Below are 14,873 nucleotides of genomic sequence, written 5' to 3'. Positions count from 1 at the left end.
GAACCACACATTATTAATCTGTGTGTCCAACAATAGTGAAAAAAATAAATGAGAAACCTCTTCAAAACAAAATACATAGCTGGTTAGTGGATCCATAAAGGAACCCTCCATAACTGGTACAGTGTGTCATAGTGTAGGGTCTGAGGGGCATAGCATGACTTGTCTATATAGAATCAATTGAATATAGGGCATGCAATATCATAAGTCTGTGTCACTTTGCGTTTTCCTTTCAATATAGTAAATATACAGAATTAAAACATTACTAAAGGGCATAGGTCGCATTGTAAGGCTGGGCCCTCATAGCTTCACATATGGCAGATTTGTTGCAGAAATGTCTGCGACTAAAAGAAATGCATTCATCAGAATAGGGTGGTTTCTGAAGCACAAGCATGGATTTCTGCAAACACCACTGCAACAAATGGCACTAGAGATGAGAGAAGTTTGGAAAAATGCGATTTGGATCATTCGTCCAAAGTTCATCCAAGAAATTTGATTTGTTCTGAATTTGTCACAAATCACAATAATCAGGCCACTCTGCCTAATCATATGCATCCCATTTCAGTGTGAAGGCTTGGAACTTAAACTGCAGGGAGAGGGTATCGCCATGTGCATTACGTTCTAGTGCACCCACATTCATAGTAAGGGCTCATTCATCGGCCGTATGCCGTCAGCAAAAATGTCAGTGGAAATCAGGACATGGCCCCATTGAAGTCTAAACTGAAATGCAATCCGTTTTTTTGCGGAAATGCTGAACTGTCCGCAAAAAAAACAGATCCACATTTTTACGGACAGCCGTCTAAATGAGCCCTTAATCCATTCCTAGAGGGCCTAGTGGCGTTCAGCACTAACTGTTCTGTGATGCCCTTACATGTGCAGGGCTGCATGCGCTGCACTGAAGGGATCGTGTCTACCCTTTGCCGACAGGGGCGGGTTACCTGCTAAACGTCGCACATCATAGGGATCAGGGACTGCAATACTGGAGCAGACAAATTTATTTTGTAAAAGGCTAATTTATTTGCTATAAGAATACATTTTTCAGATAAAAGAATAATCTTTTCCTACAAACAATGACGATCTACTCATGGCCAACTCTGCAGTGGGAAGAATCAATTTATTTGCATTGCCCACAGGGTGTTAAATAAGACCGCTCTGTAAAACTACATCACAGTAACTGTTTGGCTAACAGAAGCGGTTAAATATCAATGTGGACACGCCACAAACAGTAGAATGAGACAGGTGTATCACCCAGGGCCGAATAGAATTGGTCATCTATCAATATGGACAAGCCACAAATAGAATGAGACAGGTGCATCACCCCCAGTTTGTGAATCAGGAACTAATAGATTTGGTTTTCTATTAATCAATGTGGACAACGTTTAATTAGATTGCTCTATGCCCTACACCACGATTGATTCAACCTGCAACAGATTAAGTCTTAAAGGGGTTGCCTATGTGCGCTCCCATGGTCCTGGCCACCAGAAAGGCTGATGCTTTTTCCTATAATGTGTGAGCACGACCACCACTGATGGATTGCAGGTTGGTCTGTAATCATGGAAACGTGTGATGGAAAAATGAATCTAGCCAGCAAAGGAGGGGATATGGATAATAATAATACATTAGTAAGTGGCTTGTATTAACTTTCTCTACATGATAAATGCAACTTACTAAAGTGAGACAACCCTTTAATGGTGCAGCAGGTGAACTAGATAAACGCACCTATGTATTAGACCACCTGTTGAGACGGAGTCTGATACACAGTAAATATATGTATAACATAAGAGATTAAAGGGGTTCTCCGGGAATTCAGAAAATGAAAATACGTAAATATTAAATTTATTACAAATATATTCCCAAATACCTTTCATTAGATATAATGGCTCGTTTTGTCTAGGGAGCAATCATTATGAGAAACAAAATGGCCGCCATAATATTAGTGCACACAAAGCCTGTCCTAATCACATAGGAGGACAAGTTACTTCACAACTCTGAGGTAAAGATCAGCCTCCTCCTCCTCTCCTACTTGTGAGGGATTATGATCCTGAATACAGATGAGAAGTTATTCATTTGAATCTCTGTAGGAATGGAGTTCATGAGGAGACATGAAGTACAGAGAGGATAGACAGGACAGACTGTGGTAATGTTTACGAATGCTGCTCATTAGACACATCTGCTCATAAACTCCATTCCTACAGAGATTCAGCTGATGACCATATTAAACTGTATTCAGGATGATAATTCCCGACAAGCAGAGCAGAGAGGAGGATGGGGCAGCTCTTTAGCTCAGTGTTGTGAAGTAACTTGTCCTGCTGTGTGATTAGGACAGCGCCATTTTGTTTTTCCTAATGATTGCTCGCCAGACAAATCAAGCCATTCTATCTTATGTAAGGTATTTGGGAATATATTTATAATGATGTAATATTTAAGTATTTTCATTTTCTTAATTCCCAGAGAACCCCTTTAAATATGAATGGCGTAGCAGTTTAACAAGATGCACACGGCGATTACACATAGCCTGTACTGTCCCTGCAGTCTCCCTACAGTGTCTAAAAACGTTCCCTACACTGTCCCTGCACTCTTTCTATCCAATATTCTACAATTAAAAGCTTTCTGAAACACTGTCCCTAGCGCTTGCCATGTCTCTCCCTATGCTCAGCTCAGCTCATTTTTTCTAAACTTCGGATCGAATTCCACTTTGTATGCTTCGATTCGCTCATCTCTAAATGGAACAGTCACATAGATTTTTACATATGCTGTGTGTGTATTCGTGTATTCCCCTGAAACTGTGAAAAAATAATAATATTCCAGAAGTAAAAAAATAAAAAAAGACTGAAAATCAGCAAGGCACAAGAATTTGTGCTCATCAACAACGTGAAAAATGATACTCACCAATATAAGGACAACAGTTGTATAACAGTTGTTGATCCACCAATGGTACGCTGTCCTAAAATAACAGAAATATTATTGAACACATTATAGATTCATCTTAGGCTACTTTCACACTAGCGTTTTTACTGGATCCAGTAGGGTTCAGCAAAAACACTTCCGTTGTTGATAATACAACCGTCTGCATCTGTTATGAACGGATCCGGTTGTATTATCTTCAACATAGCCATGACGGATCCGTCATGAACTCCATTGACAGTCAATGGGGGACGGATCTGTTTTCTATTGTGTCAGAGAAAACAGATCCCAGGATGTGCTGCGGTTTGCTCTCCGGTATGAGAACGGAACGCATTTTGGAGCATTACGTTCTGTTCAGTTAAGTTTTGTCCCCATAGCCAAGGTCTAGCTCCAGCTGACACATTCCATGTATCTTATTATGTTTTGTACTGCTCCTCTGTTGCGTTGTTGTACAAACTAAGGGGGGTTATTAACGAACAGATATATGCCACTTTTGTGGCGTATATCTGGCGCAGATTATGTAGCATGCCATGTTGCGTCAGAATCTGCGACTTCTTCTCCGCTCACGCCAGGTCTAAAAAAGGGGGGCGTAGCGTGGACGGCAGGCCCGTCTCATTCATTTTCTATGCCTGTTTTGGCATAGAAAAGGGTCTAAATATAAGACGGCAAGGAAGCTGTCCTACATTTAGAATCAGCAGTGGATAAGCCGAAGTTATGTAGAGGCCGGCACCTCCACATAACTTCAGCAGATCCACTGCCAGCGCAGGAGCTTATTAAGCCCAGCATCGAAAACGTTGGTCTTCATAAATGTGCCCCTAAAATCTTTACCAGAAAGTTTTATATCTGGATTGGGCTACCTAATGTAAGTGGCTGTAAGCATATTCCATAATTGCAGGCCACATACCGCCTCTATTAAGACGGCTTTTGCCTCCCAGATATCACTTGTAAATATGGCACACCAATGTTACATTAGAATTACAGTAGCTGCAGCCTTACTGATCTTCACCAAACTTTTCAAAAAACTAAAATGAGAAATGAATGAATAGAACATAAAAATAACTTGACCTAAAAGGTCAAACCAAGAACTTCACTTCTACACAATAAATATATGTGAACACGCTTACCAGCCCCTGTACGGACAACATCAACTCCACTGAAATCTCATCCTGAACAGCTTCACTGTTGAAAAACAATTCCTCTGGCAAAGCTGGCACCTTAACAAGAACAAGCCACACCACATGAGAAAACATACAATGGATGCACAAAAGTAATACTGTACAGTTGTAAATATGGCACCTGGAAAAGCCAGCCTAGAACCGCAAGAAGCAGCAGCTTGTTTAAGAAGCTCATCTCTTTCTCATCCGTCAGGATCAATTTATTCCTTTACAAAAAAGGCAAAATACAGAGAAATCAGTCAACTGCTGACAGAACAAATATTACAATACTACTACACAAAGCAGTCATACAATAATCAATATTACAGAATAAATTACAGTCAGAGAGTAACAGCCATATATTACCTCATGCCTAAGGAATTCCTTACATTACAAAAAAGTTGGAAGTGAGGTTTATTAAAGTAGTACGCTCACAAATTGTTTTATTCTCTGACCTGTTGGAAAGGTACATGATGTAAACTGGAGCAAAGGTAATTTTCTTACCATTGACTGTATTTGTGAATAATAACCTCCTTTCTGCTCCCCAGCGGTGTCATAGGACCAACACTGACTTTCCAAATAACACAGCATCTTCTAAGTGCACAGGAAGTCAGTTTCTCTATGTATTCCTACTGGAGCCTTAATGTCAGTCTCATAGGAATGAATAGAGAAGTAACGGACTTCCTGTCCTGTGTCCGTTGGAGATCAGAGTGCTGGTCACATGACACAGCGGAGGATCCGAAGGGAGGTTATAACTCACAAATACAGTCACTGGTGAGAAGATTACCTTCAGTTTACATCATGTACCCTTCTAATAGGTCAGAGAATAAAGATTTTTGTGGGAGCACTTCTTGTATTCCTTTTCAGGGCAGAATGGCTCATGCTCAGGGTGAGAGGTTTTTCCGGTGGGCCCAAGCGCTGACAATACTGGAACCCTAATAAAACAGCACCCTGAAGTCCTCTGGTGGGCCCAGTTCAAATCCATCTAAGGTCAACATCTGCATGGAATTTGTATGCTTAACCCGTGTTTGTGTGGGTGACTGAGCTCCACTGGGGACAGAGAGTGATGATAATGTCTGTAAAGCGCTGTGGAATATGCCGGTGCTATTTTAGCAAGAGAAATAAAATAAAGTGCTTGAAGAGACTATATTACGTCAAGTTCACACTGCTGTTCTCATCACCTGTATAGATGGAGTAAAAGGCAGAACACTTTTCTGTAATAATCAAGGTACGGGGCAACACCATCCACCAATGACAGATATTCCACTGCCCAAGGAACAGTCAACACTGTACGATGGTCCTGTATGGAGCGTCTGAGCAACTGCAAGACATTTAACATTGGGAGGGTCTGGGGAGGAAGAAAAAAAGTCATGTAGTCAAATAACACACTACTGGGAGATGTCTACAAAAGAGAAAGAAATCCATCACAAAAAAAAAAATGCAAAAAAAAAAAAAAGCAGTGTTGCTGCTTATTATTGTAGTAATTTCTAAGCATAAGGTCCAGTCTTTACATGTATTACCTGGTTCCTTAAGGAAACTGCAGATTCCTGTAATTCGCTGGAGAGAGATTCTGTGGTCCTGTACGGTAAGAAAGTCACAAACCCCAGAAACTTTGCCAGAAGCCGTAGAGTCAGTAGAATTGAAGCAAAGCGTACTTTTTCATCCTAAAACATGTAGAAACAGACAGATATTAATGAACTATAAGTAGACTGCAACATTAAAAATTCTTATCAATAGATAAGCCTTACTTTTATCCATTCACACGTCCCCAAGTGTTTTAAGGTCCGCAAAACACGGACACCGGCCATGTGTGTTCTGCATTTGGCCGGCACTATAGAAGAAATGCCTATTCTTGTCCATGGCTGCGGGCAAGAATAGGACATGCTCTATTTATTTTTGCGGGGCCGCAGAACGGAAGGGTGCTGTCCGCATCTTTTGTGGCCCCATTGAAATGAATGGGTCCGCACCTGTTCCGCGAGGTACTAGTCGGAACCGAAGCAGAATTTAGTTTCAAGTTTTAAAGTGGTTTTGCACTTCAAAAATCAACTACCAAAGTTATTCAACGAAGTCACGCGCGACTTTGTCAATAACTAACAGTCTCATTGGAGCCCATACATTAAATCAGAAGTTATAAACGAAGTGACTTCGAATGAAGCATCCAAAGCTCACTTCACTCTATACTAATGGAAAGATTTGCACCCGATTTGACATGCGGTGCGGAAATTAAATCAGAAGCAAGTTAATTTAGACTGGATTTCTACCCTGTATTTCACTATGCAAAGTATAGGTGAAATCAGGAGCAAACCCTCATCAAAGTCCGCAGGTAACACATTTTTCTGCAGATTTTTCCTGCAGCTATTTACGGCCACGTGAACACAACCATAGAGTTCATGGCTGAGGTAACTGCCATCATGAAAGGACTATCCTATTGCAACTCGTTTCTAATCCACACAAGCTCTCTAATGAGATGTCCGACTTGCACACGCCACATTTACAGCAGTTCTGGAAGGGAGCTCAGTATAGAAAGTAAAACAACGTTACCTGTTCTTCCACATCCAACTCTACATCTGTTGTCTCTCGCCCCACAATGGAATTTGCATCCAGCTCTTGTATTTCTTGGCACAGACTATCCATTAGGTGCTGATTAAACTGGTAGCTGCATCAGGAAAATGAAGACTCGTCAAAAAGAGGCATATGCCCAGTAATTTTAAATCTAGATATCCATACACCTAAACAGAAGGCATTACTAACATTACCAAATAGCCAGTTACTACATTTATTACATGCGCTCCAAAATATGTAAGACATGTTAAAGTAAAACACTTTAGGGGGAGATTTATCAAACTGGTGTGAAGTAGAACTGGCTTAGTTGCCCATAGCAACCTTTCATTTTCCAAAGTCTGCCTAATACCTCAGCAGAGAAATGGATCAGGCATGTTGGATTTCAAAATGCCTGATTCTTGTTCCTGCTCATAGGCACACAGGATCATAGCAGCTTGTATACTGCATTCAGAGATCTGGGATGTATCGTTAGTGCCCATATTTGTTTCCTTGTCACCAGCACATCGCTGTTTACACAAGTTGGTCTGTTGCTGATACCCGACGAACAAGCATTTACTCATTTGTTGGGTGACTGAAAGCACCCTTACATGGAACCATTATCATGAATAAACGTTCGAATGAACGGATGCACGTCTCATTCATCATTTTCTATAAGCCTGTTTTAGGCTACATTCACACAAACGTATTTGGTTTCCGTGTCCGTTTTTTTAGCGGATAGAATGCAAATGCATTCATTTCAACGGATCCGCAAAAAAATTAGGACAGCACACCATGTGCTCTCCGCATCGGTATGTCAGTTCCGTAGCCACGCAAAAAATTTAATAAAAAATGATTTTTTTTTGTGTTTACCTGTAAAATCCTTTTCTCGCTAAGTTCATTGGGGGACACAGAAGACCATGGGTACAGCTGCTGCCACTAGAAGGCGACACTAAGCAAAAAAAGTGTTCTCCTCCTCTCAGCTATACCCCTCCTGCAGACACGGAGCTAATCAGTTTGTACGAAAGCCGTAGGAGCAGCCCACAGAAAACAAAAAAGGAAGAAACCCAAAGATGGGTCATCATCAAGAACCAGAAGGACCCATCTAGGAGAACCAGCAATGTACATACAGGGTGGGAGCTGTGTATCATTAGGGTACACAGAAGACCATGGGACGTTAAAGAGCAGTACCATGGGGAGGGAACAAGACCAGAACGAATCCAAGGCTGGTCAAAAGGCACAGAAATGCGGGGAAGAGACACATCAGGAACCCTGAAAAGGGACAGGAAGACCCATTCCCCGGAAGGCCAGTCAGAGAGCGGCTGAAGGCGTAGAGGCTCCGGCTGGGCAGAATCAGGAACAGCCCAAGGAATATAAGTCACGGCTTAGGAGACTTCAGAAGTGGAGAGCAGACAGAATATCCACAAGGTGGACAAGAATGAAGACAAGTCAGTCACCAGAAGCCACGGAGCGATTGCGGAAGATACAGGAGAGAAATACGTAGCCTTGATCCAGAAGGCTGCTAAGGAGTGATGCCCTTGGATCAAAACCCCAGGAAAAACACTCAGTGGAATACTGATTGGAAGAAGACGAACTGGAAATGGCGTCTGGATATCAAGGGCCAAACTTCTGATGTGACAAAACTTGCCCCCCATGGGGGAAGAAGTAGGGATGCCCGAAAGCAAAGGCCCCACACACGATACCGGACTGCCAGAAGAGAAGAACACTCCAACAGGACCATGACGAATAAGTCAGGGCTAGAGAACCTGGAAGTCAGACATGAGAATGGCCCACAAGAAAAAAATCTTGAGGGAGTGAAGAAACCCAAAGGGAACAAGGCAGTGGAACCGACCCAAAACTGACGAGTAACCTGACAGGGAAAGAGTGTCCTCCGACCAAGGGGGTTTCTTCATAAGAATGTTCTCCCAGGTAAACACTAATGTGGTAAGCAGAGGCATGTAGAGGAGGACCTTAAATTCCAGAACAAGAGAAGAGAAAAGCAGTCTGCTTCTCCATGAAAGGCTTCCTGAACTGGCAGACCTAATTGGAAGCTGCAGACAGGAACCAGAGATAGGAAAAATACTGCGCCAGGAAGGGAGTGTGGACCCCGAACGCCACAAAGTCCCAGAAAAAAAACTGGTAATAGAACCAACACCACCCACGCAGCACCCCACAGCAGAAAGGGGGGATAGGAGAACCCAATGGTTATGAACACTGGCCGATCAGGCAGTAACAGTATGTGGGGGAGCGCAACTACTCGCCCTGCGGAAGGGGAGAAGTAGAAGCAGCCGATGTGACTTAGTAGAAAACCAGCACTTAGGGGAGACAACAAGGGCAGTACGACCGCTCGACCCGGTGAGGGGAGCCATGCAGACAACTCACATATGCAAACTGAATAAGTGCATACCCAAACTCCACACGGAGGGAATGCTGGTGCTGTCACCATAGTAGATTGTAGAGGCAATGAGGTACATGTAAAAGGTACAAGGCGCTAACCCAGCGCCAAAGAAATCGGTAGGTTATACCAGGTACAGAAAACGTACTAATTCCCAGCAGAAGTGAGCAAACCCCCCAGCCGCAGCATGTCATGGCAGAACATAGGCAAAGTGCCCCTTGTGGAAAAAGGAAATGTAGATACGATCACAACTACAACTAGCGAGAAGGCTACTGGCTACTCTGGTTCATTGGCTCCTTCAACTGCGGCTTACATGATGCAGGGCCGATACTCCGCATGGAGAAAGGGGATGTGGAGAAAACCATAAATGTAGTGTCCCCCGCCTATGCGTCATGTAAGCCGCAGTTGAAGGATGAATGCAAAAATTCCCCCTGGGAAGGGTTAACACAGACAGTAGTAGCCATGGAACCGCAGTAGCCAGAATATCTATGGGCAGCGCAAAGACCGCCTCCTCACAGGGGGAGGCGATAGCAACAACTATGCCCTCTAGGGTCAGAGGAGAGGGACTCAAGGCACGAGGAAAGGAATGAGGTATGCCAACTGCCCGTTAGAGCTACAGGCCGACCTGGAAGACAGAGGCTGCCACGTAGGCGCCAAACACCAATCCAAACTAAGACTACCTGAGGAAGGGGGTAATTGTGAAGCAGTCACAGCATCCAGCAGTAGTGCCAAAATACCACCTATGATGCGGGGTAAAACGATTGTAGGTACAGTGTCCAGCCAATAGGCCACCCATGGAACGGAATGCCATGTGATAAGGAACAAATGAGAGTAGTCGCGGTAGACACTGTTGAAGCAATTACTCCACCCAAGAAAGACGGATAAAGTAATAGGAGGAACAGTTTCCAGTGGTGGTGGAATTACTCCGCTGACGGAAAGAGGGAAACCGAAAAGATGTACAGGGTTCACTGGTAGTGCAAGCACTACTGGTTGTGCAACTACTCCATCAATTGGGGGAGGGTAACGCTACAGGATCTCTAGCACGCAATTGTGGTGCAACTAATACCCCAATAGAAGGGGGAAAGCCGACAGGACAGATGATATCCAGTATGAGAGTAATTATTCCGTCTGCAGAGGGGTTAATGCAACAGGACGTATGGTATCCGGTGGAAGTGCAATACTCCGCCTAAGGAAGGAGGGTAATGGGACAGTCTGTACAGGATCCAGTGGTAGTGCAATTACTCTATAGAAGGAGGGTAATGCTACAGAATGTACAGTACCCAGAGTAAGTGCAAATACTCCCACTACGGAAGGCGGGTACTGCTACCGGAAGCATAGGATCCAGTGGTAATGCAACTACGCCGCCTCTGGAAGGAGGGTAACGCTACCGGATGTACGGTATCCAGTGGTGGTGTAAATATTCCGCCCATGGAAAGAGGGCAATACTACTGGCCGTACAGTACCCAGTGGAAGTGCAATTACTCCGCCTAAGGAAGGACAGCAATGCTACAGGTCGTAAAGTACCAAGTGGGGGTGCAATTACTCCTCCTACGGAAGAAGGGAAATGGCACGGGCTGTACAGTATCCAGCGGTAGTGCTATTACGCTGCCTATGGAGGGAGGATAATGCAATGGATGTACAGAATCCCGTGGTAGAGCAAGTAGACCGCCTAGGAAGGAGGGTAGCGCTACAGGCTGTACGGTATCCAGTGCAAGGACAATTACTCCGCCTGTGGAAGGAGAGTAATGCTTCATACTGTACGGTATCCAGTGCAAGGGCAATTACTCCGCCTATGAAAGGAGGGTAATGCTACAGGCTGTACGGTATCCAGTGGTGAGAGCACATATTCCGCCTAAGGAGGGAAGGGAATGTGACAGGACTCACGGAATTCAGTGGTAGTGTAACTACTCCGCCTATGGAAGGAGGGTAAGCTACAGGGAGTGCGGTATCCAGCGGTAGTGCCAGGATTCCGCTTACGCTATTAGGACGTATATCCAGCGGTAGGACGTATATCCTTGCCATTCTCCAAGGGTTAATTTTATATATATATATATATATATATATATATATATATATATATATATATATATATATATATATATACACACACACACACACATATATACCTAAAGAATTATTAGGAACACCATACTAATACGGTGTTGGACCCCCTTTTGCCTTCAGAACTGCCCTAATTCTACGTGGCATTGATTCAACAAGGTGCTGATAGCATTCTTTAGAAATGTTGGCCCATATTGATAGGATAGCATCTTGCAGTTGATGGAGATTTGAGGGATGCACATCCAGGGCACGAAGCTCCCGTTCCACCACATCCCAAAGATGCTCTATTGGGTTGAGATCTGGTGACTGTGGGGGCCATTTTAGTACAGTGAACTCATTGTCATGTTCAAGAAACCAATTTGAAATGATTCGAGCTTTGTGACATGGTGCATTATCCTGCTTGAAGTAGCCATCAGAGGATGGATACATGGTGGTCATGAAGGGATGGACATGGTCAGAAACAATGCTCAGGTAGCCCGTGGCATTTAAACAATGCCCAATTGGCACTAAGGGGCCTAAAGTGTGCCCAGAAAACATACGCCACACCATTAAACCACCACCACCAGCCTGCACAGTGGTAACAAGGCATGATGGATACATGTTCTCATTTTGTTTACGCCAAATTCGGACTCTACCATTTGAATGTCTCAACAGAAATCGAGACTCATCAGACCAGGCAACATTTTTCCAGTCTTCAACAGTCCAATGTTGGTGAGCTCGTGCAAATTGTAGCCTCTTTTTCCTATTTGTAGTGGAGATGAGTGGTACCCGGTGGGGTCTTCTGCTGTTGTAGCCCATCCGCCTCAAGGTTGTGCGTGTTGTGGCTTCACAAATGCTTTGCTGCATACCTCGGTTGTAACGAGTGGTTATTTCAGTCAACGTTGCTCTTCTATCAGCTTGAATCAGTCGGCCCATTCTCCTCTGACCTCTAGCATCCACAAGGCATTTTTGCCCACAGGACTGCCGCATACTGGATGTTTTTCCCTTTTCACACCATTCTTTGTAAACCCTAGAACAGGGATGCTCAACCTGCGGCCCTCCAGCTGTTGTAAAACTACAACTCACACGATGCCCTTCTGTAGGATGATAGCTGTAGGCTGTCAGAGAATGATGGGAGTTGTAGTTTTGCAACAGCTGGAGGGCCGCAGGTTGAGCATGCCTGCCCTAGAAAAATCCCAGTAACTGAGCAGATTGTGAAATACTCAGACCAGCCCGTCTGGCACCAACAACGATGCCACGCTCAAAATTGCTTAAATCACCTTTCTTTCCCATTCTGACATTCAGTTTGGAGTTCAGGAGATTGTCTTGACCAGGACCACCCCCCTAAATGCATCGAAGCAACTTCCATGTGATTGGTTGACTAGATAATTGCATTAATGAGAAATAGAACAGGTGTTCCTAATAATTCTTTAGGTGAGTGTAATATATATATATATATATATATTTTAGATACAGCTCAATTCTAACAAAGCAGATCTAGGGGAACTGAACCCACATCCGTTTGTACTAATGACCAGCACTGTAAGCCTCAGCAGAGAGCCCAGTAAGCACTTTTCTCAGCACAGTAGTACTGAGGCAAGGAAGGGGTTAAGCAGAAGGCAGGTGCTGAGCTTATTGGCCAGCTCGTGGGGCGAAGGCAAGGGTACGAAATTTTCACGCTCTGAAAATACAGATCCCGCACACGAAAGACGCTGGGAGAGGTGGTCTGGTTGGGGCGGCGATGTAGGGAGGGAGCGGAGTGCACTAGGAAACTAGGAGGCCGAGAGCGGGTGAACCGATGCCCCGAGTAGAAAAGCGGCAGCCGCCCAAGTAGACATGCGACCGCCGGGACTGGCTCACAGGGTGTGGATGGGGCTGGGGATTGGAGGTGGGACCAAGGCAGTGAGTAACCAGATACAGGGGCCAACATCTAGGAGAAACAACATATGTTTCTGTGTTCACTTTGAAAACACAGTACAAGGGTGGCTCAGGCACGGGGGGGGGGGGTAAGTAGGTAATATACTTACTGTAAGGGATCACTCTCTCTCAGGGGCTCTCAATCACAGACAACCGGATTGAAGTCCAAACCATGCTTTATTTTCTAGCACTGTAGCACAATACAGCAACCAAAATAACTCCTGCCCGTCTAGGCACCACCTCCGCAGGCGTCGCTAGGTCCCCCAAACTCAGGCTTCTTCAGCCTTTCTTTCCCTCTCTCAATCTCAGGCCTCCTCAGCCTTTCCTTCCCCCTGACTAACACACAGAGTGTTGGTTTTATGCCTCCTTTATTAGAGCATGCCTAACCTGCGGTGACCTCGGGTCAAACGGAATACCTGTGCTGGAAGGGTGTGGACTGGCAGATCCCACTATCAAACCTATCCGCCAATCCAAGTAAAATCCAGCCCAGAAGAAAAATGTATACAAAACTGTCTCAGCAAATTATACTTTGTCGAGACCACTGCAGCTTTCCGGATTTTAGTTATCTCACCCAGTTGAGGTATCTGGGTGGGATACACACACCTTCCCGCACTGTCCATATTACCTAGACGGTTTCTGCCCACCCTGATTCAAGCAGTGTCACCTTCCTCCGTGTGCTGCCCCTTGGGGAGGGCGGCTAGACCGGTAACAGGGGGTCTTCCAGAGATAGTAGCGAAGGTGACACCAATTTTTTTTTATATAGGGCCCAGTCATTTCTATCTATGACCCTGGCTTTACCCATGGTTTTCTGTGTCCCCCAATAATACATGCGTGAAATACATGTCCTACTCTGGTCCCTTTTGCGGACAAAGATAGGCATTGTTACAATGGATCCGCAAAAAAAACGGATGCCATACTGATCATCATATATATTTTTTTGAACATCCGCAATTTGCTGACCGCAAAACACATACGGTCGAGTTAATGTAGCCCTAAGCGTAGAAAATATAAATTAAGAAGCAGCAGTGGACTGCCAGCGCAGGGCCTTAATAAGACCAGCGTCTAAACCGCCGCTCTTAATTAAATGACACCCTAAAAGTCTCTCTCTCTTTCACAAGACAGTAATTATTCTCAATCAACAGGATCAATCATAGCAGGAAACATGCCAGGTTTAATAGGGTTGATTCTGCTGACAGGTGCTCTTTAACTCCTTAGTGACCACCGGTTGGGCCGCCGCTTTTTTATGGCAGCCCAGTCTAAGCGCTGCACAGGTTCCCCATGCAGCAGGGAGCGGGGTCCCGACTATCACATGAGAGCTGCGGTCCTGTTCTAAACAGCCCGGACAGGCAAGAGTGCCGATCTGGGCTGTTGAACACTTTACATGCCGCGGGCAATGGCGCCCGCCGCATGTAAAGTGGTAAAAGAGGGAGCGGACTCACTCTGTCTCCCTTCGGCACCCCGCAAATGTGATTGCGGGGTGCCGATGTGTGTGAAGCCTATCTGGCTTCCGATGTAGGCCCCGATCCTGGCTTTAGAAATTTACAGCAGGCTGAGCCTCTCTGGCGCAGCCTGCTGATCAATGTTAAAATAGCATTGCTATTAAAATGCAATGCATTATAGGGATAATGCATTGCATTTTAAAAGCAATCAAAATACTGTCTGTTATAGTCCCCTTGTGGGACTATTAAGTGGTAAAAAAAGAAGAAAAAAAAAACATTAAATAAAAAAATATCCCATAAATTTTTTTTTACAATTACTAATACGCCTTTCAATGAAAAAAAATAGCAAAAATAAAAATCTCCCCAGTATATTTGGTATTGCCGTGTCTGTAACGAACCGGACTACATAAATATCACATGTGAACGCCGTAAAAAAACAAAAAAAAACAAAAAAAACACAGAATTGCTAATTTAGTCTTAGTTGCCACA

General features: G+C 44.4%; 1 protein-coding gene across 1 annotated transcript in view; it reads right to left on the bottom strand.

Moving 5' to 3' along the window:
- The window catches only part of CDAN1 (codanin 1), a 137,160-nt gene that overhangs the window by 69,203 nt on the left and 53,084 nt on the right, over positions 1-14,873 (bottom strand). Inside the window, exons 12-17 of the mRNA XM_040411692.1 lie at positions 6,597-6,711; positions 5,576-5,719; positions 5,237-5,403; positions 4,198-4,282; positions 4,026-4,115; positions 2,887-2,941 (exon numbers count right to left, since the gene is read on the bottom strand). Coding sequence (XP_040267626.1) covers positions 2,887-2,941; positions 4,026-4,115; positions 4,198-4,282; positions 5,237-5,403; positions 5,576-5,719; positions 6,597-6,711 — 656 coding nt within the window. The remainder of the gene's footprint in view (positions 1-2,886; positions 2,942-4,025; positions 4,116-4,197; positions 4,283-5,236; positions 5,404-5,575; positions 5,720-6,596; positions 6,712-14,873) is intronic.

Source organism: Bufo bufo, chromosome 11, assembly GCF_905171765.1.
Source record: "Bufo bufo chromosome 11, aBufBuf1.1, whole genome shotgun sequence".
NCBI lineage: Eukaryota > Metazoa > Chordata > Amphibia > Anura > Bufonidae > Bufo > Bufo bufo.
The sequence above is the reverse complement of the archived record's forward strand: the minus strand, read 5'-3'. Positions and strand labels throughout refer to the sequence as shown.